The 26297-nt window shown below is 42.0% G+C and overlaps 1 protein-coding gene across 2 annotated transcripts in view; it reads right to left on the bottom strand.

Annotated features, from left to right (window-relative positions):
• NKAIN3 (sodium/potassium transporting ATPase interacting 3) overlaps positions 1 to 26297 on the bottom strand; it is a 434621-nt gene that overhangs the window by 162167 nt on the left and 246157 nt on the right. For both annotated transcript variants that reach the window (XM_083187167.1, XM_083187166.1), the window contains exons 2-3: positions 3061 to 3198; positions 658 to 738 (exon numbers count right to left, since the gene is read on the bottom strand). In XM_083187167.1, coding sequence (XP_083043293.1) covers positions 658 to 738; positions 3061 to 3198 — 219 coding nt within the window. The remainder of the gene's footprint in view (positions 1 to 657; positions 739 to 3060; positions 3199 to 26297) is intronic.

Genomic DNA, 26297 nt, shown 5'->3' with positions numbered 1-26297 from the left:
GTTAGATTTGGGTGAGTTCTTTTGTTTCTGTGAAGGGTAAATACTGGCTGTTTTATTTGTACACTGTATTTTAGATTTCAGTTTCAACACACCCCACCCAATTCTAATGCTACCCATACACTTGTGAGATATTGCATGCAATCATTCGATTTCGACCACAGCTGTTTGATAAATTGAATAATTGTATGCATATTTTAGGGACCATGCGACACGATGCATGGGCCCGCTGTTGACTGTTGTGTCGATAGATAGTATGGCAGAATTGTTTAAAACACTGGGCAGCACTCTGATTGTCTGAGCTCTCTCAGCCAATTAGAGGACTGCCCAGTGTTTTCAATTTTTTTTTTATTCTGCCACCGCGCTGACCCCCCCCCCTCCACCCACTAGTGTTATTTCATAGCGCTACGCTACTCCCCCGCCTTCTGCCGGCCCTCTTCCAACACACGATGTCCCATCGCAAGAGGGTATGCGACATCGGGTGCTGAAAGGGGGCACTTCTTTCACCAAAAGATGCAATTAGATTCAATGGACATCACACTTTGATGTTGTATCAAACTGTACCCTGCAATCAGGTCTGAATTAGGCCCTATAAGCCTCTAATACGCAACAAAACATAGTAAATATAGTAAATAGTAAATAACTGTTCCGCAAACCTACTTTAGAGAGTCCTCCTACTTCCAAATAGAAACAGATGATGAATACGTTCCAAGCCACCCAGAAAGCTGTCCACACTGTGTACTGGAGCAGGGGTAAAATATATAACAGTTAGTTATTGCTTTACCTATACTATTATTATACTGCTGCAGCAAAAAACAGAGGATTATTTAAAAATGATATACAAGCAATATTATATTTTAAAGCAGTGGTTATCAACCTCGGTCCTCAAGTACCCCCAAAAGTTCACGTTTTGCAGGTCTGCTCACAGAATCACAGGTGAAATAATTAGCTCCAACTGTGATCTTTTAAAATGTTTCAGTGAATAATGACCTGCCAGGTGACCTAGAAAATGTGCACTGTCGGGTGTATTTAAGGACCGAGATTGAGAACCACTGTGAAAAGGTATGTATTTTTGGATTTAGAACAGTAGCAGCAGCAGGGATAGAGATCCAGTCTGCATTTTTTAAGCTGTATTGTAAATCACTGTCTGATAATTAACAGCACTTGCTACTTTCTCTTATATGTTTGTCCAGAGCAGGGGGTCATTGTGCCTAATGCCTAAAAGAGGCTGCGTGCTAGGCGCGAAACGTGGACATTACGTTAGATCAGTGATGGCTAACCTTGACACTCCAGCTGTTGTTGAACTACACATCCCAGCATGCCCTGCATCAGTTTTAGCATGACCAAATAGCATAACTGTAGCAGGGCATGCTGGGATGTGTAGTTCAACAACAGCTGGAGTGTCAAGTTTAGCCATCACTGCATTAGATGTTCTCTGGAGTGTATCCTTACTGTGGAAAACCTGCTTCACTCAGGGCCATCTTAACAGCATTGTGGGCCCTAGGCAAAGCAATGCATGGGGGCCCCATACTTAAGAAAAAAAATCACAACTTCCCGGTGTCTTTCGCCCTGCTATCGGCCATCCAGCAATTAGCAGCTTACAGCCAGTAACAGTTTGGCCGCAGGCGGTAGCGAATGTTTCCCAGCAGCTCTGATTTTGTGTAATATACAACCAAAGCAGCCGGACAGCAATCTCTACTAGCCTCACAGGAAACTCCTAGGACCAACCCCTACTCGAAGGCCCAGAGAATTGTGGGGCCCTAGGGCAGCTGTCCAGTAATCCCATGTGTTAAGATGGCCTTGGCTATGTGGTAACAAAATAATTGCCATGGTGTTACCTTGTATGCTGTCTACCTGCCACAAATAAAGAACAAGACTTCTCCTATCCAGTCTATGGGATTCCTTGTCACAATATCTATCATATACTGTGCTTAAATCTGTAATGATTTAAATAATTCTCTTAAAATATTTAATTAAACTCAGTACATGAAGCTCTTGTACCTTTTAGTATATAAGATAGGATGGATAGTGTGATATTTTTGTTTCCAAGTTTGAACAATGCTTGACATAAAGGCATTAATTTCATTTAGGCAGAGCGCTGACTGCCGCTAACCAATTTATACTAAATATAATAAAACAATGAATACATTAAAAAGGAATGTTCTGCAGCCTGGGAGAATGAGGGACTTCCCAAAACGTCCCATGGGATTCATTTGTGTCTAAATATGATATATATTTTCTTTAGCGAATAAGAAAGTTCTGTAATTACTCAGTCCCTGTAGTTCTGTAATTACTCAGTCCCTGTAGTTCTGTAATTACTCAGTCCCTGTAGTTCTGTAATTACTCAGTCCCTTTCTTTTTTACATTTTAAGATTTCACAACTTTCAAAACTTTCTGAAATTAAATCAGAAAGGTATTTGGTTAAAACAGCAAACAATGATCCCCTTATAAGTCCTATCCCTGTACTCTGTAAGTAAAAGAAAGGGAAGGATTGCACATTATGTGGGTATGGATCATTGGGTAGACAGCAACTAGTTCGACAAGTATTAGGTCGACACCACTAGGTCGACATGATCTGTGGGGCTATTGTTCCGCTCCTGCCTTACCCAAGTTGCCACTGCCGCTGCCTCTAGCCTGGACCGGTCCTGGCTCCTGCTATTATGAAAAATCTCCCTCACAAAATGTCGGCCCCCTTATAGCAGACCGTTTTTTGGGATGCTGGAGGCAGCAGACATTTTGTCTGGGAGATTTTTCATAATAGCAGGAGCTGAGCCAGGAGAAGCGACAGGACTGGTCATCGCTGCGTGTCCTGGTTACAGAGGTGGCGGTGGCAATGGGGGGGGGGAAAGGGGGGGTGTTAACTTTTCTGGGGGGGTGCCAAAAATTCCAGGACGGGGGGCGCTATATTTGTAGTTACGCCACTGATAGTAAAACATGTTTGTTTTATATAAAGCTATACTTACAACAGATGCTAATAAAAGTTTAGCAGATATATTTGCTATCTACAACATATTAGTTTGCCAAAATTCTAAATACCATGCAAATAAAATGATTAAAACTTACCACCACTATGTATCGCGGTCTGTACTGTATCGTACCAAATAGTCCTAAAATGACAACAATTATATGAAGAAAGTTCGCAAGGATCGGTGCCCACTGGTATCCCAGAAAGTCGAATATTTGCCTTTCCAACGCTGCCAACTGCAAAATAAATATAAAGATAATTCATTACTGAAATAAAAGAAAATGTGAAAGATTGCACAGAACATAACTGGACTTATAAAGGAGCGCAGCATGCACCTGTGGCCTGTTACACACAACAGCCAATAAGATGGTTGCTTTTATCTTTTAAACTTCAATCTGATTTTTTATAGGTTATAACTTTTTGGGATATAATGATGTATATTGTATAAGCTCCATTGTGTTTATACATAACACAAATAACACTGAGCATTATTTGATCATGCACTGAATTCTATTTTTTAATTACCTAATTAAGAAAAAATATATATCCTAAAGTTCTAATAGCTTCTTAACCCTTTAAGTGACAAGTGAATTTGTCAGAATTGGCAAGCCAACATTTTTATCCATCATAATGAAATGTAACATTTACCTTATATAGGAAATATAGGGGAAATGTAATACGGTGAGAGAATCAGAAAGTGAGAGATTTGGTAAGAAATCTGTTTTTTAAAGTGGAGTGCAGTGTAAATGATTGCCGCTTTAAGAAAAGTGGAGATTTCTTACCAAATCACTCACTTGCTGATTCTCTCACCCTATTACATTTCACCCATAATATTTTTTTACACATTTTTAATTTGAATTTATATAACAAATGTGAGCGACACTGGCAATTTTTATGGATATTTTGAACATCTTGCACAGAGATGTTGGCACTCAGACTTAATTTAGTAGTGCAATTACTTTGTACATATTTGTACACAATAATTTATGAGGGAGAAGAAACAGATATAGTGATGATAAAAATGATTTTTTACTCTATTTCTCGATCCTCTGAAATCCACCCCTCCCCCACCCTAATAGAGGTTTCGTACGAAAACATTGTTCTATTGTTAAATATGTTCTGTAACTAGCGGAGGAATCTAGCGGGTTTTGTGGCTGCACCCGTTATTGTTTTTTCCACACTCAGTACTTGCATAGAAAGACTACAATAACTTGTTCTTTAATAACATTGCACAGTCTAATTGGTCAAATTATAATCATTTTATCACCCATACAAGCGTTTGCTTCCCCGCTGCGCTATTCATGCTAATAAAAACTGGGGCACTAGAGCAAACACCGGCACATGGCAAGTGTGGGATGCATTCATTAGGTTGACAGTGTCTATTGTAGGTCATCAGTGAAAAGTGCAACCATTATTGGTCGACAGTCAAAAAGTTGATACAAGCAAAAGGTCGACATGAAAAAGGTTGACGTGGGTTTTTCACGTTTATTTTTTTTAAAGGACTTGCTCATAATTTACCTTCCCAATGGATGCGGCTTCCAAGAGCAGCAAAGCACTGTCCCCGAGCCATACAAGGTACACTTATACAGTGTCCATGTCGACATATGTCGCCATAGACAACAAAAATAAAAGCCTTACGTCGACATTTTTCACGTTAACCTTTCGGTTGTGTCGGCAATTTGACCATGTCGATCGAATGCATGTCAACCTTTTTCATGTGTCAACCTTTTGACTGGTTGACATTTTGACTGTCGACCTAGACACTGACAACTTAACAACTCATACATGCAAGCGTAGGATCACGATACAGTATTGCCCAGCATGTAGGTACTTTTCTGTGTTGGATAATGTCCTTCATTGAGTTCAAGAGACTAGAACCACTGAATTGTTTATATGATGTAGAGGTAAAACTGTACTGTACGCCATTGTATTTCTCCCAGATAATGAACAATATAACAGAATTAGACAGATTTAACTTGCATTCTAGCTGTATCTCTCCAAATCATCCTATTCAGCAGAGAGTTCGTAAAATAAAAATATAGCGTTAGTCAGCAGCATGAAAGTCACCAGACGATAATATAGGGACATTGTAAATGTTAATTACGCTCTGTAATGCTAATGTATCATTTGCTAAGTCTCATTGCTTTACTTATAATGAGCTGCTGAATCTGTGGGAATGAAAACTTTGCATCTGATCAATGTTTTGAAAATAGAAACAAAAGTTTTGGTGAAAATCTTTTAATCTCTTTGCAATGTACACAGACTACGTATCATGATTCAGATGTCCATACATAAGAGGAATAAAACAATTAATTATTATTAGTCTATCTATCGCCGACCATCGAATGATGTGGAAGGTGCACACATTTCTAAGTGACTCTCAGGTCACTTATACCCCTTTCACATCGCACTTTTAAACCGGTATATTGCCGTTTTTTTCCCATTTTAAAACGTTTAAGGCTGCAGTGTGAAAGTGCCAGAGTTGATTTACCGGTTAAAGATAACCGGTATTTCAACACGGTTAAAAAGCAGAGTCCTACACGTTTTAAAGCCGTTTTTTAGGCAGTGTGAATGGCTCTATTTCAATGGCTTGAAACGTGTCCCTTGGGGGTTAAACGGGTTGAATTTTGAATGGTATTAAATGATTTTTAAAACGGTTTTCACCTGCAATGTGAAAGGTCTCAAGGCTCAGACCCGTTTTAAAGTCCCATTTAAGAATACCGTGTCATTACCCATTTCTGCAATGTGAAAGCAGTATGAGATGTGTGTGTACCCTCGACAGGAACCGGTCAGACAGCTGACATCCAGTGATGTCAGCTGCCCACACTCCGCACCTGCGTCACCAGGCAATTTCCATGGGAGCGACCCCTCCCAAGAAAGAGAAGAGATAGTGAAAGAAGGTGGCGTTTTCTTTTATTATTACCTGGTGGGTGGTGGACTTTAAACTCTTAAAGGCCATCGCACATCTAGGACATTCACTGCGTCTTGTTCAATGCTCTGCCATCAGAATGCCTCCTCTCTTTTGTGCAGGCTAATATTAGCTGATGCAAGGGCACAGAGTGATGATGCGGCTAGCCATGATTGGCTCGCCGTGGCCATATTTTCTACAATTGGGTGTTGATTGGCTGGTGCATTTTCTCCTTCCACTTTATCTCCACTTTTTCTCCTCTTTCATTTTCACCAGGCTTAATACATCTGCCCCAGTGTCAGCAAGCATGAGCTTGCCTGCAGCTGAGCAATAAGGTACAAATCTGAATAAGGCCCCATGGGGCCAATTCAAACCTGATTGCTGCGATAAGTTAGCTCCAACCCAGCCAGAGCGAAATCTCACCCATGTGTGCTAATGGCTATGCAGCTGTGTACACAGAGCGCTGCACATGGGAAGTAGGGGGAAATCCATTCAATGATGAGTGATTGCGAATGGATTCCCCCCTACTTCCCATGTGCAGCGCTCTGCGTAAGTCTAGGCTCACTCTGTGTCGTGACGTCTGCATGTGTTTATTCATGGCACTCCAAGAAAACAATGGGGTGCCACCTACAAATGCTGGCCAACTGTCAATAGGCCAGTGATGGCCTGCCTTCACAGGCCATCACTGGCTGTGGCCCCACAGAAGGCTCGTTCATGCACACTGCAACCATGTGCAAGCGCAGTTCTCTGATACCCATCGCAGCTGAGAATTTGCAGCCCCGTGTCAGGATCTGAATCGACCCATAATTTAGTGTTCCGTCTAGGAACCAAATGAGGCAGGGTGCAGGAGGGGCGAACCGGGCACGCCGACGTCACTACAGGAGGCGTGCCCGGCACGCCGATGTCACTACAGGAGGCGTGCCCGGGCCGCCGCGTCACTACAGGAGGCGTGCCCGGGCCGCCGCGTCACCACAGGGGGCGTGCCCGGGCCGCCGCGTCACCACAGGGGGCGTGCCCGGGCCGCCGCGTCACCACAGGGGGCGTGCCCGGGCCGCCGCGTCACCACAGGGGGCGTGCCCGGGCCGCCGCATCGCTGACGGAGGCTTGCCCGGCCATGACTACGTCACTGAGCTGCTGGGACGTAGCCATGGCCGGGCAAGCCCCCTTCAGCGATGCGACGGCCCGGGCACTCCGGCGGGACAGACTGCAGGCTGATTTAGTGGGGCGCTGCTAGAGGGGCAGGGCGCATTTTGCCCTTTAAAAATTGGGCAGGGCGCAGCGCCCCGCTAAAACAGCCTAGCGGGAACACTACATATGTACGAGCTATATAAATACATATTAAGAAATAAAATAAACATTAACATAGATCAGTGATTTTCTACCTTTTTACCAAGGCACACCATGAGATCCCCACAGGGCAAAACATATTGGCCCCCACAGGAAAACACAAAACAAAACTAATGGCCCCCATATAAAAAACAATCACACTGATCCCCACAGGTAACAAAAATAAAACACATTGGCCCTTTACATGAAAAGAAGAGACTGTAAACAACAGTTGAACTGGTGGTGGCTGTAAACTGGTTTGGGCATCTCTAGATCTGGGGACACACTTGAGAACAGCTCAAGGCACGTGTGCCACGGCACAGTAGTTGAAAAACAATGACCTAGATACACTGCAAACACTGAATGCTTATTTTAGCTCTTATTACTTTGTCTCATTTGATTGCCATTTAGATCAATAATATTATATGACAGCTGTGTTTCCCGGGCACCGATTAAGCAGTTTGCCTCCAAACATGTCGCAGACCAATGGCTACAAAGATCTTAATGTAAATGAGACCTCAGGCGGCTAAACCACATTAACCTTCTAGAAGCTACAGTAACGGTTAAGGGCTCATTTTATTCAGATGGGAAATCATTAAAGTTTCATTTTAAGACCACAAAATAAACAGTAAATAAAAAAAAGCATTAATCTAGTCAATGTCAACAAATATTAAACACATTTAATTAAGTTTAATTGATATAATTGAGTAATAATAACAGCAATCTGCAAATACTATATATGCTATAGAAATCCATTTTCTTTCAAATCATGTTTCGTTCGCCTTACATTTCATAATCTTTGCCATTTGCATTCAGATAAAAATAAATATTCATTCAATAGCCTCTGAAAACTAAACTTAAAAGTAAACTATTAGAAACATTATAGTTGTCTGTGAGTATCACTATTTCTACTACAATTCACAAAAACATTTAGCAAATTAAAAAGCTTGATAAAAACAAGGGGTGTACAAGAATAGAACAATCAACTCAAATAACAATCAGTATTAGTACATTTAAACAATAAGTAATGGAAGTCATTGTGGGTTCATGTATAAAAACTGGTCATAGCTCCCTTTTTTTTTAGTTTTCAAAGGGAAAAAAAAGGTTATTACCGTTATTCTAAAATTTATTGAAAGGCTGAATGTGGAGATTTCCATGATATCCATGAAAAGTGGTATTGTTGCCGAGCTGGCTTACACTGCCTCCCGGGCCAGGTCATTGTGTAAATATTCTAGGCCTGAGTACCACGTATCCTGTTGTCCCAATGTGGAATGCAAACCAGAAGTTGTCAACCGGGAGCCTTTTCAAGGAGCAGCGGCTGCTACAGGCTACCCCCTCCCCAGTCCCAGAGATACAGTATAAACTCAGGAGAAGGAGACAGGGGACAGGCCACAGTTACAGTAAGGTAGCATTCTGTAGGGTTTATCAGCATCTGACAGTAAAATATCATCCAAGGCCATTCTATGGCACCATTCGCAAATGGATGGGGGAGACAAGAGCGACAAGGAACAGGGAGTACTGGGAGATGCCGCTGAAGAGGATCTCGGAGGCTTCTCACTTTAGAACAAGCAGACCATTTAAAGTGAGAATAAGTGAACACTTGCGGAATATTAAAAAAGGTTTAGATACGCACGCACTATCCTCTCACTTTAAATCGGAACACAATTGCAACACCAATGGTATAAAAAATTTGTACATTTTAAAAAAAGTCAACTTAAATAGCAGAGGCGGTGACATAGCCACCTCTCTAGCTAAAAATGAAATGTCCATGATTTTTAACTTTCATACATTGATACCAGATGGTCTTAACAAAGATTTTGAATTCAAATGGTTTATGTAGAAAAATCTGGTTTTATAATAAATTAGTTTTTTTTTTTATAATTGATCTTTTATCTATGTATTTTAACCTATGTTTTTATAAAAGTATTCCTTTTATGCACCTTATCCCCACTCTACTTCAATATTACGGGACTTTTGATTCATTGGGAAAACAAAATGGAGGATCGGCTCTGTGGACTGCATAACCAACAGGAAGCGGAGTGCCTGGAACGCAAATACAACTTCCAGGATGCGGAAGTGACCGCTCACACCGCGAGCACCACGTGCCATTCTAACACAGCTGCTATCATAAGCCGGGAGGCGCGGGCGGCGCTGAAATCACGTGAGCATCGCGGTAAAACAGGGTCCGGATCTAGCACTCGGCACTTTATGTTTGTATAAGCTTAGAGGCTAGGTAAAATCCATGTCTGGCATTAGGAATATCTTTTCATGTGTATAAATACCGGAACCGGTAGCTTTTACTCCACATGCCTTGAAGAAGAAACACCTTTGTTTCGAAACGCGTTGGATAGTGGAGGAGACAAAGGGACTTGGTGGGTCTGGATCCTTGAAGCTGCAGGGACGCCTGATACTTCAATTGTTTACATCTGCGCTTATGTCTGCAAACTGTTTGTAGACCACGCCATTTGGTGAGAGTCCACGTGTCATACTTTGATCTTTTATGTATATGTATTTTTTACCATTAAAAACTGTGCTATACTATACCCAGTTTTTCTTTTTATGGTAAAATCATCTGATGAATATTGGAAAACCAACGGTGATGTTACCGCCCCCTGGAGAGCTTTTTTGTCTACCATTACAGTAGACAAATTTATAGGGTACGGGTCACTAATATCTTACTTTAAGATTACTATTGTGCAAATTTGAACAAACTGTATTGCACTATTGTGTTTTTCTCCTTTCTTCTTTTTTGGGTAAAATGCTCAGGAAATAAGGAGAAAGAAAAGACAAATCAGCGCTTAAGGGATACACTGGTAACCATTTCTATTGTAGTAAGAGATATGAATATTGATAATATTGATATTAATGTTTTTGTTTAGTTATTTTCATGTATCATTTTGATTATGGTGATCCTGTATCGATCAGAAACATTGATACGGGTCTGCCGGATAGGATTGGCTAATTTTCCAAAATCACTTTTCAAAAGTGTTTAAAGTTCAAGTTCATATATTTTGGGAGAAGATTGCTATTTTTATGGTATACGGTGTTTAAATATATATGAAATCATGTTTGATTTTTTTTTCTCTTGAACTTATACCCTTTTAAGTGGTTAATACCCATTTGTAGAATACTCTAAAACTGGCCTCTGGAAATAAATGCATGATGTTAACAGCTTTTCGTTTACACGCCCATTCATCATCTCGAGGGTAGGAAACATAAATAAATGCAATAAAAAAGACAAATAGTTAAAAACACCTTTCAAATAAAAAGCAGGTACTGTACATAACTATAACGACATAAAATGCTTGCTGTCTCAGCACTTCTGTCTCATGTTTCATTATGGGGTCATTGCAGGCGCAGGTAGCGGAGTGTAGTGATCTGTGACTTGTAAACTTGTAATACAAGCAAATTATGTGTATCTTGACCTATTACTTTTCCTTAAATAGAGTTTGTCCTTAGCCAGAATAACCTCCTGTAAAGCACATTTTATGTGAACCAGCATTTTATTTTCACCACTATACCAGAGGGAAAGACAGGTCCACCACCAGTATAGAAAGGGGTTATTTTTTCTTTGATTAGATTATGCAGTTCTTTATTTCCTTACCTATCCATTGAGCGGTGTTAACAGGGGCATCATTGGTGCCAGTGGCACCTGATTTGCTAATGAGCCCCCCCCCCCCTTCCCCACGGCGTTCCCGTTTGGGTGAAAACTACAACATTTTCCAGGGGCATACCAAGGCTGCACTGCAATCGGTATTTGTGTATTATAGCGGCGCCCATCGCATCGCATACCAAAAGGTATGCGATGGTATGCGATGCGATGCGATTTCGCGCGATATTGTACAATGTCATACAATTTTTAAATTGTATGACATTGTATATGGCATACAATGCCATACAATGCGATGCGATTAAAAATTGTATAATCACCCTAATGGGTGCTTACAATGTGAAATGCACCCCCACGCCAGCCCCCCACTATAAACGTGAACCCGAAGCGTGGCAAGCACAGCGGTACGCGTCCTCCGACCTTTTCATACCCCCACTATCCACGTCGGCGTGGAGTTGAAAATAGAAAGTGTGGCGAGCACAGCGAGCCACCGCGCCCGAAGCGTGGCGAGCGGACGCGGATACCTGTGAAGCCCGCGAAGGGACGCGGATACCTGTGAAGGTTTCCGCGTCCCCTCGCTGCGCTCGCCACACTTCGGGCTCGGTGGCTCGCTGCGCTCGCCACACTTTCTATTCTCATCTCCACGCCGACGTGGATAGTGGGGGTATGAAAAGGTCGGAGGACGCGTACCTCCGCCCCTCGCAGTCTCGCTGCGCTCGCCACGCTTCGGGTTCACGTTTATATTGGGGGGGTGGCGTGGGGGTGCATTTTCCACCATACATCCTTAACTAATAATAATAATTAGCATTTAATAAATAGCCAACAGTTCCAGTTATTTTAGAGTTTAAGGCAAAGTGATCTGCATCCAATGAACACGTCATCCAATAGAAGTTTTATGTCACACATTAGCACCAAGCTCCTATCACTGAAGTAGAGTTGACAGACACTTTAATGTCATCCCTTGGAGGGTGACACCCAGATGACGCCACTGTTAATAAATTCCCTGAATGGGTTTAGCCACTCACAGGGGCATTAGGTCAACACAAGCATTAGGTCTACATGGGCAAGTTCGACAGTCAAAAGGTCGACATGGGGTTTTTTACTTTTTTTATCCCGAATGTCGACATGACACTAAAAAGGTGCACCGCGTCCCCTCGCATGGCTCGATGCACTCGCCATGCTTTTGGAGCAGGGCCTCGCTACGCTTGGCACACTATTTTATTCTCCCACCCTAGTGTATGGTAGGGCTTGAAATACCACCTGTCGTCGCATGTCGGTTAAAAAAAAGTGAAGAAATGTCAACCTATAGTTGTCAACCCAATGCATGTTGACATTAGTGCTGTAACCTAATGACCGTATACCGGAGGAGTAAGGTAAGGGGTGCTTTATAATTGCATATTTCCCCAGCAGCTGTTCATGTCTGCAGCCATGGAGTAGGGGAATGGTGCTGCCATACTGCCCGATCAGTTAGCAAAAACTGCTGAAATATCCTCTTCCTGCAGCCGCACAGTGGGCTTTTTGACTGGTCACATTAGATGTGACCATGTCAGGAAAAGCCCAGCCTTATGTAGTAACGAGTGACAGTGCCAGATTAAGGTCTAAATGGGCCTGGAGCTGAAAATGATCAAGGGCCTATTATGCGCAATAATAGGGGTTGTGGCCAGCACCTAATAATGTGGGAGGTGTGACCAGTGTTCTGTTTGGGTGGTCTGCTCATGGGTGTTTCTCTATTTGTGTAAATACTTTCAACTAATTATATAAGTCTGGAAAAGGCAGGGGGCTGGAACTGGAAAAATGCAGGGAGATATATTGGTGGGTGCCCTCCAAAGGTGAACCAGCAGGATGCCGATGTCCTAAGATACTTGCGGGGTGAGGCGGCACTTCAGTCATAAAAAAAATACTGAAAGCCGATAATTGGTAGACAACATTTCAGCACCTTTTTTGTGGTCACCTAAGTTTACCACAACATATACCCCTTATACAAATCATGTAACACAATAGTAACTCCCTTATACTTTACTTGCCTCTTACACATTATGCCACATGGAATGAACCAAAATTCACACGGACTGAGCCAAAATTCACACTATGGCACACAGATTGAGTCAAAATTCACGTTATGCCACACATATTAAGGCAAAATTCACATTTTGCCACATGGATTGAGCCAAAATACACAATATACCAAACAGATTGAGCAATAATGCACAATATGCTTCATAAACAGGGGCATTGCGCGCCGAAGGTGCGCATTAAAAATTTACACCATAATGCCCATTACATGTTAAGCCACACACCATAATGTCCATTACGTATTATGCCAAATACCGTAATGGCTATTAAAAATTATGCTACATAAGTGCTGCTTACCTACATGCTCATTGCAAGGGGTTCCATGCTCATTAACAGAGTTTCCATGCTCATTGCCATGTGGGATTACATGCTCATTGCCAAGGGGGAATACATGCTCACGGTAACTGGGGGACAGCCGCCGCCGGGCAGAAATGACAGCCATTGACAGCTGGGCAGAGAGCAGGGGGCTGCCTGGCTGTATTCAGAGCACTGCAGGTCCCAGCTATTTGAAATAATACCCCTTTCACACCAGAAAATGCAGGGACTTACCCAGGAATATGGTTCCAGGATCATGCAGGGACATTCCTGGGCTGGCTCCTTTTACACTAGCCTAGTCCCTGCATTTTGTGGTGTTAGGGGGAGAGAAAACAACCCCCCCCCCCCCTTTAAACAACCAGCTATATTTTCAGAACCAACTGACCCATTTACATGTGGGCTTCAAATGATTTTGGTCCCGTGAACCTGGGCCGTTTGGTTCCAGAGAAATCTGTCCTCAAACATGAACAGCCATGAAATTACATTTCAGAAATGAAAAAAATCTGTTTACCCACAATATATCTGGAACCATTGAAGCCATATGGACCAGCCTGGTATCAGATTGAAGGCCCAGCAATTTGGGTTCGACTGAGATCTGGCAGTCGTGGAATTAGCAGGTCCCATGTTATCCTATGGGGAAAACGTTCCAGATTTGCCTGGTGGTATCTCCGGTTCCCAGGGAGCTATTGATGCGGGGCTGGGCTCATTGGAAAGCCCTGGCCCTCAGCTACAAATTGGGAGTGGGCCTGTAGCTGTAGCTCCATCAGGCTCATTGTTAATCCAGCCCTGACGACTGATGTGGCCACACCAGGTACAGTAAGTAGTAAAATACAGATCTAAAGATCTAGTGACTGTGTGTGATTAAGCTACAGAATGAATAGAATTGTCATAGATAATCACATGATTGTACAATTGATGTACAGAATTAATAAATTTGACATGACTGATTATGATTGGTGTGATTCATTTAGAGAAATCATGGTGTGGTAAGGAAGTGATTTTCTCCCCCAGTACTCAAAATCACTTTACATACACAAAAAAGGTACAAAGGAATTAGAATTATAGCAAGTTGAAAAGCATTCTGAAACAATAGATTAAACAATTAAACCTAGAGCCCACGTGTTGTATATTACACCCATAAAAGGTACCAAGTGAGGCAGCCATCTTGGGTACACTACGTAGGATTCCATTGGGTGGAATAGGACATGCCCATAAGAGAGGACACAAAATACAGATGGAGCCCCTTTCATGCTTGCGGGGGCTGGCGTTAGAATTGCTAGCCCCCGCCAGCCGCCAGGCCCTGCCAGCTGTCAGAAGGGGGCACGTGCCCCGTTCCGATGGAGCTCACCGTCGGTCCCCGCAGCCTTGCCGTTGGTCCCTGTCGGTCGCCACCGCACCCCCCTGCCTAACCCTGCCCGTCTCATTGAAGAGAAGATGGGCAGTGTCCCGCCGACCAGCTGCTGACTGACTGGAACACGCATATAGTGTGAGAAGCTTGTGCGTCCCAGTCTAATGGAGTCCTTCTGTGCCAGCGCTCCCCAGCAGGGACATTCTGGTAAGCGCTGCCAGTGAATGAGAGGGTAGGTCTGTAGGTGGTTGCAGCATCTCCTAATACATGCTGTAGAGGCCCAACAGACAGATCCATGCATTTTTTATCTCAACCATGAGCATACCAGGTGAGGCAGCCATGCTGGGTGCACTACACATGATATGCTGTGGGAGTCAAACAAGGACCTGAGGCATATATGGGACAACTGACATGTGTATAGTAACAGTCTGATATATTCTGTATGAATAGATCCACTTTATAGAGTCAGAGATCAAACATAACAATGGGAGCCGAGGTGGGGGAGGAGAGAATTAAAAGAAGTTACAGTAAAATAAAACAGAGAAGAATAACCTGCAGCAGCCCTATGGAGAAAGCTGTAGGTCTAACGCTCTTTAATATATCTCTTATGACTGTGGTATGTGGCAATAGAAATTAGATTTTTAATGACCCACTGCCACCAATGGTAAATAGACCTCTTAGCGGTTATGCTCTGTGTGTAGAGGAATTTGGGCTTATGCACACAGGTATTTTTAATCCATCTTTGAAAGGTAAATGCTGGGATTTACAACATTGTATCAACATTTCTTTCAATTTCACATATCCTGCCAGTTCTAATTAAATTTCATTTGTAGTCCTCAAAATGTAGGTTGATTCCACTGAGAAAAGGTAATACAAGTATGCATTTCAAAGATATTGAATATAATACTGATTTAAATGCTAATACTAGTTACATCATAAACAGGCAAGGCTTAGTAGAATTACAAAATCTCATCTATAATTCTGCCCTTGAAATCCTAATATATACAGTGTATATATATATATAGAGAGAGAGAGAGAGAGAAAGACAGAGAGAGAGAGAGAGAGAGAGAGAGAGAAACTCAAATGGAGAGATGGCACTCAAGAGACTTGAAAGTGATTAAATCATGTTGTCATACATCATCAATGTTCCGGTGAGAGTTCCCCTTCATCAGGATTATCAGGAAACGTTGATGATGTTTGACTACACAATTTAATCACTTTCAAATCTCCAAGTGCCGCCTCTTCATTTGAGTTTATATACAGGGGTAAGTAGCCCAGAGGAGGGCACCAGAGCCATTTATCCTCACGAGGGCCACCAGAAAGCCAGTGGGCAATGTGTATTTTATATATAGAGATATATAGCCGCAATATTTGTCATGTTCAGGTCCAGGACACCTTGATAAAAATGCCCAGAAGGCATTGAAACATCGGAAACTTGTCCACAGTTTCTTATATAGCGCAGTGATAAAATAAACTGAGTATCTGTGTAACAACAGACAGACTTGAAGGTAAGAGGGCCCTGCTGCAATCTTACAATCTAAATACATTTGGCCCACTGTGTAGATTGGGAAGGATCAGCATTCACCGTCTTGCAATAGATAATGTGCCAATGACTTCTTTAAGTTTGTAGGTACAGATGCATATACTGTAGATGGCAGCCCTCAGTGACTTCATATGGTTCAAATATAATTATCAAAACATCAGGTGCAAGGATTCCAATGTTGTGGGGTCAAACAGTACCCCTTGTTTCTGCACCTTGACAAAGGGGAAGTTTTTGACCCTGAAACGTTGGAATCCTTGCATCTTATTTTGATAAATATATTTGAACCATATATATATATATATATATATATATATATATATATATATATATATATATATATATATAATTAGAGAGAGAGAGAGCGATATGAATACACAGACATGACAAGACCACCTTGTACAGTCAATGTTTCAGTGTGTTTTCATTGTTTTCATTGAATTATAAAGTAATTGTGTCTCAATTAGGTGGAGGTATAAACAGTATCCAGGCATTAATAAACTGTTAGTTTAAATCTAATACATATCATTGGTTTAAATTTAATATACACAATCTATACATCCCAACATGATCCATTCCAGGAGGGACAAACCTGTGCTGAAACAGTTTACTTATCAATGAAATAACTCAACACAGGTGATAAATTGTGAGGGAATTCTAGGTAGAGAGCATTTTACCCCTCCTGGAATGGGTCATGTTGGGAGATTAACAATTCACAATTCTATTATACACCCCTCCCTTATTTTCATTGGGCCCCCCTTTTTTTAGTGCCCCAGGCACCCCCGAGGCTTAATCCGACCCTTTTCACATTGTGTTATGAATAATAGAGGGTACACACGGTGAGAAATGCAGTTATATAGGCAAAACTGAATAGAAATCGAATGCTTTTTTGAGAACATTTGATGCAGATTCGATTCCAATGCATGTTCACGTATAGTGGAAATTGAAAAGAAAAGAGCAGAATCGAACGGCATATCAAATCGAAAACCAGATCGAAATGAAATGTATATCGCATCGAATGCCAGATCTAACCATGTGTACACACCTTAAAGGTAATTTAATTTCGATTTGGTATGGCGTTCGATTCGATCTGGCTTTCGATGTGCATTTGATTTCGATTCGATTTCTATTCTATATGCAAAATCGAATAGAAAACTAGTGCATATCTCACCGTGTGTACCCTCTATAAGACTCTTTTTGGGGCAAAGAACTTATGTGCCAAGAGGGACTGTGTGGTGTCACTGTAGCACAGATGTATGAAGACATCTTTTACTGGAGAAATCGTTACCTGTTTTACCAGCATTATTAATATGCACGCAATGAAGTCATTCAGCACAAAAAGCACAAACCCACACAGTCTCACGCATAAGATATACAAACGTTGTAAGAGAAACATGATATGTGGGACAAGTGAGTACAATAAAGTAGCGCTCCACAGTGAGGCGTCTGCCGCTGTCTGCACAATCACACTGCAGCAAATCCCTTGCCATCCAGATGTTAATTAAGCAGCCAAAGAATGACAGGAAAACATCTGATGTTCCAATTTAACAGATGGCATTAAAGGGTGTTTAGAACTTCTGCTAGCAACTGTCATTGACAGCAATAGCTGTGGAAAGACGTGTTGACTTCTGGAATTGTGAACAAAGCTTTGGAAGCATATAAAAAATGAATAAGAATTACATATATATTATATTGCTTAAAATTGATCGTTCATAAATGAATCAAAAGCCCAATTTTTACAAAAGGCAGACATTGTTTTTGTGATTACTGTCTATGCAGAGCATATCGTAAGAGGACTTTACAATATGATTTCTCTGTAAACGACATGAGCAAAACTTAAATTCACAAAAAAGTACTTTCATAGTTATAGTGGGTTGGGATCGTTTAGTCGACCATAACTAGGTCAACAAGAATTGGGTCGACACCACTAGGTCGACATGCAGCAAGGTCGAATGGGTTAAGGTTGACATGGGTCAAGGTCGACATGGATCTAGGTCAACATGGGTCTAGGTCGACATGACATTAGGTCGACACTAGCGTTAGGTCGACTTGGGCTAGCTCAACAGTTAAAAGGTTGGGTTTTTCACTCGTGCGCAGTGCCAAAAGGGGTGTGGCCTACGCAAATGGGGGCATGGCCTATGCAAATCAGGGCTCCGCCTGGCCATACCCCATTTTCCGCCATCTATTCCCTTCAGGCTGGGGGACTCCCGAATGCCCCCCGTTGCGGGACGATCCCGCGAAAAATTGAAAAGTTGGGAGGTATGCTATGTAATATGTTGCCATATTATAAATATAATAATAATAATAATAATAATAATAATAATAATAATAATAATAATAATGATGAGGGAACACATGATTTTTGGATAGGGATTATATTTGCACATATAGGGCCTTATTCTGGTTAGGTCGGTGCAACGTACGTACGGTCCGTTTCACCGTACGTTTCCCATACGCGGACGGTGAGCGTAAGTCCGCCCACAGAACAGCCGCATACGGACGGTCACAAACACCGACAATGGGGAGTGGCGTACACTTGAGCGTACGCCACCGTATACGGACGGGTCTCCTCTTAGACACCGTTAACTGGCGTACAACAGAGCGTACGCCACCGTATACGGATGGGTCTCGTCCGTTTTCACACCGACATCTTCCGTATATCTGAGCGTACGCCGCAGTGCATGGACGGGTCTCGCCTTTTTTCAATGGAAAACTCAGCATGTGTCACCGATCGTGAGCGTACGTCCGTGCAGGGTGGCATACCCTTCACATACATGGCACTGCAAATCTTGCCTTTCAACTATAATTAAGAAAATTCATTAATTATTCTAACTGTTATTCAATAATTATTTTCTATTAACTGAATTGTCTACCTTAATAAACACCCTAATAAAACAACATTTTAACCATCATTACATGTATATTTATCATGTTCTAATGTGGCATTTTAATCACTATCTATGTGTCCCCACATTGGTTTTACTTTTAAATAAAGTTATGTTGGTGTTACAGTGAAAAAGTTGACACATGTCGACTTCTGTGAATTGAGTGTCCTGCTTTTTAAAGTACTGTATACAAAAACACTTACTGAATGGGTGTAGATGGTTATAAAATAACCAGGTCTTAGAATGAATCTTACCTAAAATTAAAACAAGCTTTACATGTAGAGAAGTGTAGAAAGATATGCTTCCAATGTGTTTGAGGGCTGTGTGTGGCTTGCAGGTAGTGAAATCATGGTTTTCTCTTAATAGGCTGCAGCATTGCTTATTACATTCAGGTGTAGTAATCAGCGTTAATTAGCAGACCCAGGCGTCCGCTCTCTAGGGGTGGTCTGGAGCTATCTTTGGCATCCGCCTGTTTTTGTCCCAAAATTCACGGTGCGTTCGCCGATCGAGCTGTTGTAGCAGCGTAAATTTTTGGTGCACACCCCCGTGTACGCCCATGTTTACGCCCAGTTTTCCTCATTATTCCGGCCGCTCCCATAAAAACGCCCCAATGCCGCCCACAATGACCATACTCTTGCTGACAGGTTTTTTCGCACGGAGAGACCCGTCCGTGAGCGGTGTGAGGTCGCCGCACCTGCGCATTGCGAAAGCTACGCATGCGCATATGAAAAAAAAAAACAATCCGCCCGTATACGGTCCCACCGTACCGAGCAGAGTAAGGCCCATAATCCCTAAAATATTCCACTGATGCACTTTATTGTATGTATATTATTACAGTGTCATTACATTTGCTGAATGTCATATTGTCTAGTTTAATATTGCATTGACATTATTTATGTCATATTGAATTAAAAACCATTAAAAAAGTATTCTGAGGTAAAATTTCCAGTGACTTTATGCAGTACAGCCATGGGAGAGAAGGGGCACCTGGGACCTACCCATAAGGCTTAGCCAGCCTGTGTCTATCACAGCTTAGTTAGTAATGCTGCCTGTGGCATGTAATAGGCAGAGCCATTTGCTTCACTACACATCTTTGCTAAGAACCTGTCTTGACCAATCAACACATGACAGGCTCCAGAGAGATGGGCTTGTAAAACTGCAATTACTTTAACTGGAATGGACATGGGAGGACTATTGATCCCGGCTTATCTCATAATATGTCAGGATGAGCAACAAGGAAAAGAAAGAATTGCAAATGCCCAAAAAGGCCCTACCAGCTCTCCAAATTGTGACTACTTATTATTAGCAAGTTAACATAACCAGATTGGTTTTCCGCAGTTGCAAAAAGAAGTACCATATATGCTGAAAGAGACAGATATAGTAGAGGACACCGGTTTTACTTGTACCATTATAATACAATAATACAACAAGTGGATATCATCATCTGTCACACTCAGCCATTATCATTTGTTACAAATGGACATTTCTGTAATGTGTTAACAATGATGTGTTGTAAGCTTGCGAGCAGGGCCCTCATACTTTTAACTGTCTGTAAATACCAAGTTTGTTATATCACTGTCTCCTATTGTAAATCGCATATGCTGCGCTATATAAGAAACTGTTCATTAATAAATAAATAATAATGGCCCTTATTCTAGTTCACTCTTTCTGGCAAAATATTTCTGAGATGGACAAAACCATGTGCACTGCAGGTGTAAAACCCCACCCAAATCTAATTATCTCTGCACAAGTAACACCTGCCTCACCTGCAATGCACATGGTTTTGTCCATCTAAGAAATATTTTGTCAGAAAGAGTGAACTAGAATAAGGGCCAATGTGCTATCTTTACAGTAATGCAGAGGGAGTGAGAGCAAAGTTGCCTACCCACCTGCATTCTGCAGGAGACTCCCTGAAATAGCAGCAATCTCCCTCTCTCCCTCATTAGTCTAGCAATCTCCCTCATTTCACCTAGCCCACATTACTGTTACATTTTTTAGGGAAAAAGGAATGGGAGACAGATACATTTACATTGAATCATCAGCACCATTTCCCAGCACTTTACCAAGTATAGTAGCTCTTACTAACTGCTTTAGGGCTCATCTACATTTGGATATAAGTCATTTTAAAAGATTCCTCTCAGATGTAGTCACGATTTATGCCCTTTGGGTGGAGCATGACATGCCCCCTCAGCGGGACGCTGTGCAAAATTATACTACCAACTATAATCTCCCTGAAATTAGTTTCCAAAAGTAGGCAAGTATGAGGGAGAGTTAAAGTGATCAGTATGGAGTAGCAGGTGACAACAGATGGGTGATGAGAGATAAGTGACAAGGATAGCGCTAAATGATAAGTGATAAGAGATGAGTCGTTAGGACTACAAAAGCAGAACGATTAGTAATCTATGTTTATTTAAACACTTTATACATCACACATCTCTTTTTTCATTTTTTTAATTAAGAAGCATATTAATCAGTGCTAATATTTCTAGTTGCTTATATTGAAGCCATTTAGAGAACAGCAATTTACATTTTTCTTTATAGACTACGGCCCTTATTCTGGTTCGCTTGCAAAGGCAAATTCCTTATCAAATGGAGAAAACCATGTTGCACTGCAGGGGGCAGATGTAACATGTGCAGAAATAATTAGATTTGGGTGGGGTTTTACTTAAAATTGACATCTATATTGCAGTGTAAAAATAAAGCAGTCAGTATTTTCACTACACAGAAACAAAATAACCTACCCAAATCAAATTATTTTCGCACACGTTACATCTGCCCCCCCCCCCCCCCCGCAGTACACATGGTTTTGTCCATTTGAGAAGGAATTTACCTTTGCGAGTGAACCAGAATAAGGGCCTATGTATATACACCTAAACATTTTATTGTACAAGCTGTGAGATAATGGGTGAGATTTAATAGGATGAGAGATTCAGAAAGCGAGAGATTTGGTAAGAAATCTCCAGTTTTTTTAAAGGGGCAATCATTTACACTGCAAAACCAGTTTGATTTTGAAGTGTAAATGATTGCCGCTTTAAAAAAATTGGAGATTTCTTACCAAATCTCTCACTTTCTGAATCTCTCATCCTATTAAATCTCACCAAATATATAATGTCCTAAACATGAGCTACTTCTAAGCCCGGGTTGGGTATTTTAGGCCTTATTCAGACTTGATTGCAAAGCTGCTTTTTTAGCAAATGGATAAAACCAAGTGCACTGCAGGTGGGGCAGATGCAACATGTGCAGAGAGAGTAAAATTTGGCTGGGGTGTGTTCAAACTTAAATCTAAGATGCAGTGTAAGAATAGAGCAGCCGGTATTTACCCTGCACAGAAACAAAATAACTCACTGAAATCTAAAGGCCCAAATATATAAAGGGCAATTTGGACCCAATTTACCTTGAGCTCCCCTGGCAGCTCCCCAGTCGGGTTGACATCCAACTTAGCACCTGATGTTCTGGCCATGTCCCCAAAATTGATAAAAAAAATTGGTTTTGTGGCTCTAGGCCACACCCCTCTGCCTGAGACCACACCCACTGAGCATGAAGCCCCTCCCTTTTTTCAACATGCCAAATTTAGGAGGTATGGTTTTGGGTCTAGATGACACCTGTTCATCAAGCTCCTTTTTTTGCAAACTTTGGAGAAAGTTCGTTGCTCCAATACTTGTTTTTTCTGCGAATTTACAATTGCAAGTACTGTATTATACTGTACACGGACAAGCAATAGAATAGAGAGGGGATGTACAGCATGGTATTGCTCCTTGGCATTGTTTTTAGCCAGAAGCAAGGTTTAACTGGAACTTATGCCCTGATGCACATCTTTGACATGAATGATGGATGAATGCGGACCAATACAGGGCTCTGCATTCACACTCTCCGCTCCCTTGCCGGTGCCTGACTATGTTTGTGAAGACACTGCTTCATCGTAAGTGCCATAAATAAAAGCTGATCCATTGGGTAGTGTTACAACGTTTTTTTTTTTTCCTTTTATGAACAATATACTATATTTATGTTGTGTTGTATTTATTATGTTGTATTGTATTGTCCATCTTTTTGATCCGTCTCAAGGATGAGCAGCTCATTTTTTTCAAGTCCATACTTCCAAACTGCTAATGATCAAACATTGGGGGTTATTCAAACCTGATCAGTGGGCTGCTAATTTGCAGAGCCTTGCGGTCAGGTAAACACTGTCCAGCTTGATTGCGGCATCGGGGTAATTCCGAGCATTTTATGGGGTCCCCATGAAAAATGATAGGCGTTTCCCTGGAAGCGTAGGTAGGACGATGCCTGTGAGGAGGGGGGCGGCGGATGTCACATGACATCAGCTCCCGCCCCCTTTTCCGCTGTCTTCGGCTGAAATAAAAGTCAGTTTTTACTGACTTTTATTTTCAAAGTGTGGTGGGTTAAACCATTTTAAATGCCACCTATTATATCAGACCAGAATACCGCTCAGCATCCCTTTGGTTTTGTGTTATAATATTTAGTTTTCGAATGTGATGTTGAAAGATGGTCTTCACTATGGAATATTAATAATTTAACAGGAATCCATCAGATGTCCCCAGGAGTACGATCCTGACAAGTATATTTAGTGCCTCTTATCGCATGTCCCAAAAATGTCCTTCATTGCTCTTATGGAGGGTGGATTAAGCTAGACAGCTTTTAAGTAAACATAAGACTCCGTTTGGCAAAATAAATGAAATGGGCACTTTAAAGCGTCTGAATCAGATAATTTCATTTGAATTTTCTAGCAGATATTTATAACATACTTTGCATAGCCGAAGAGTACAACACTTTAATATATTATGAGACAATTCTCTTATGAAATTTGAGCATTATACTTGAGTGGGACCTAATGCCCCTATCACAAACACAGGCATATGCACAGTACTTACAGCCAGTAAATCTCACTGTCTTATAACAGGTTAGCTGTCTGTTTTCTCAGGTAGTGAGCCAAGCCCTGACTCAGCTTTTATCTGCCTTTCATAGGTGCAGGCAGTTCCACCGCCTGTAATGGTGGTAGTAGTAGTAGTACGTTTATTTATAAGGAACCGCAAAGTGTTCGCAGCGCCGTACATAGCAAACAAAAAACAAATTACAAGGTACCGTACAGGGTGTGTTGAAAAATACAGTTTGAATAGGGGTATAGCTGGTAGAACTAAAATCAGCATCAGTTCAGAAGTAGGTGTCAATATTGTCGAGGAGACTGAAGATGAAGTAGAGGAAGGGAAGAACAGGACAGGAGCACAGGTGAGGTAAAGAGGTAGGGGGAGTACGTGAGGAAGGAGGACCCTACTCATAAGAGTTAACATACTAAAAATAGGTGGGTGGACGAACGAAAAACAATAGGATAAGTAGGAACGGAGGGGAACGGAGGCAGGATAGGAGGATCAAAAGAGGTTAGGAGGAGGGATATGCTAGTTGAAAAAAGTGGGGTAGGGAACTGAGTTCCACCTCCACCGTTGCCCAGGGCAGTAATTCCAACAGAAAAGCCTGTCCCAGCGGCTTCTTTTTCTGTCACCGTTGCTGAAGTGAAGAAGAGCCAATAAGAGGAGCAGGCTTTGTGCATACCGAAGACAGGGTGAGAGAGAGATGGAGGGACACAAATAGGAGGGGAAGCTGCTGCAGGGACACAGGGCATGTAACTGTTGAGGGACATGGACAGTGAGCTGCTGAAGTGACAGATATGTATAACAGTAGCACTACTGTGGAATTAATGTGTATAAGGGGCACTATTTTGTGACTAAGGGGTACCCCTATGTGATGTAATATGACCCAGGGACACTACATGCAGTGTAATGTGTATATGATAGTGCTACTATGTGATATAATGTTAATTGGAGTTACTGTACTATTGTGTGACTACACCCCTTCCTTGTGGGACCAATATCCCTTTATGGGAGGTACAGTAGGGCACAAATGTATAGTTTGAAGGGGATGCAAAACAGTGTCAGGGGAAATTAGTTCCACCACCTTTCCAGGACAACTTTAAGCCCTGGGTGCAGGCACAAATAAGCCTGCTCTCAGGCTGAAAGCATAAAAACCCAAAATGGGCCTTGTGGATGGAGCCTTCCCTTCTCACGGCATCCATACCTCATGTACCCTTATCCGGCTTTTACTAAAAGCCAAAAAGGTCTTTGTATAGCAACCACAAACATCTTGCTGGGGTTTTAAAAAACATAGGGCAGAAACCTAGTACAAACAATGCTTCATATGCAGATACAGTGGCAATTGCACACAGAATAGAAGGATGCTGCATATATTTTTAATCAGCAGAAGATGCTTCAGCATCCAATCACATTCCATTGTGAATGAAACATATTTTGCTCTAAAAAAGTGCAAAAATTGCATACAGTACACAAGCTACAGTATTTTGAGAGAGTATGCTTTGCCTGATTTTAAGATTAGAAATCATTTTAACATGATTATTTTTTTGTAATTGTGCTGTAATTGTGTACATGGCATTGATTTTCAACATTGCCGAACACAACTCACTCAAAAAAAACAGCTCCAATTATCGGCCAAGTTGTATGTTTAACATGGGCAAAGCCTCTGTTTTCAACTTTTTTACCAGCTGCTCTTAAGCAGAGCCGAAAATAGCATCCTTTAATGAACTCGGACTATTACCGAAAAAACAGTAATTTCACAAAATCAGACAAAAATCGTCTCCCATTATATCCTGCCCAGAATTTCATTTTGGAGTCGGTTGGACACCTGTGACTTCGCTTTTTTCACACAATACAACAGCAATTTTAAAACTGTAGAAAACATTATTCATAAACATTGGCACGTACTGAGACTAGACAAAACCTTGTTACCACTATTACCACAAAAACCGAAAGTCATCTTATAGAAAAGCAAAGAACATTAGCAACACCTTGTTACCAGCTTTACAAAATCAGAGACAGATCCAGCAGTGGCGTAACTATATAATTTGCGCCCCCCCCCCGCCAAACTTTTTCTGCGCCCCCCCCCCCTCCCCCCTCCCCATACCCATACCTGACAGAGCCGCATCCAGTCTCCCTCAGCTCCGCTGCGCTGCTCCAATCTCCGCTGCGCTGCTGCCCGGCCGCATCTGTGGTCACTGTCCCGTCACTCGCTCCCGGCGCCGGCTCCTGCTGATAATGAAAAGTGACTCTTAGAAAATGGCTGCCAAAACTGTCTGCAATACGGGGGCAGCCATTTTCTAAGTGTCACTTTTCATTATCAGCAGGAGCCGGCGCCGGGAGCGAGTGACGGGACAGTGACCGAAGATGCGGCCGGGCAGCAGCGCAGCGGGTAACTATAGCACCGCAGCCCCCCCGGCGCCCATAGTTACTCTGCGCCTCCCCGCCATGGC

This window comes from Crinia signifera, chromosome 5, assembly GCF_055691185.1.
Source record: "Crinia signifera chromosome 5, ASM5569118v1, whole genome shotgun sequence".
NCBI lineage: Eukaryota > Metazoa > Chordata > Amphibia > Anura > Myobatrachidae > Crinia > Crinia signifera.
This window is presented reverse-complemented; position numbering and strand designations above follow the sequence as displayed.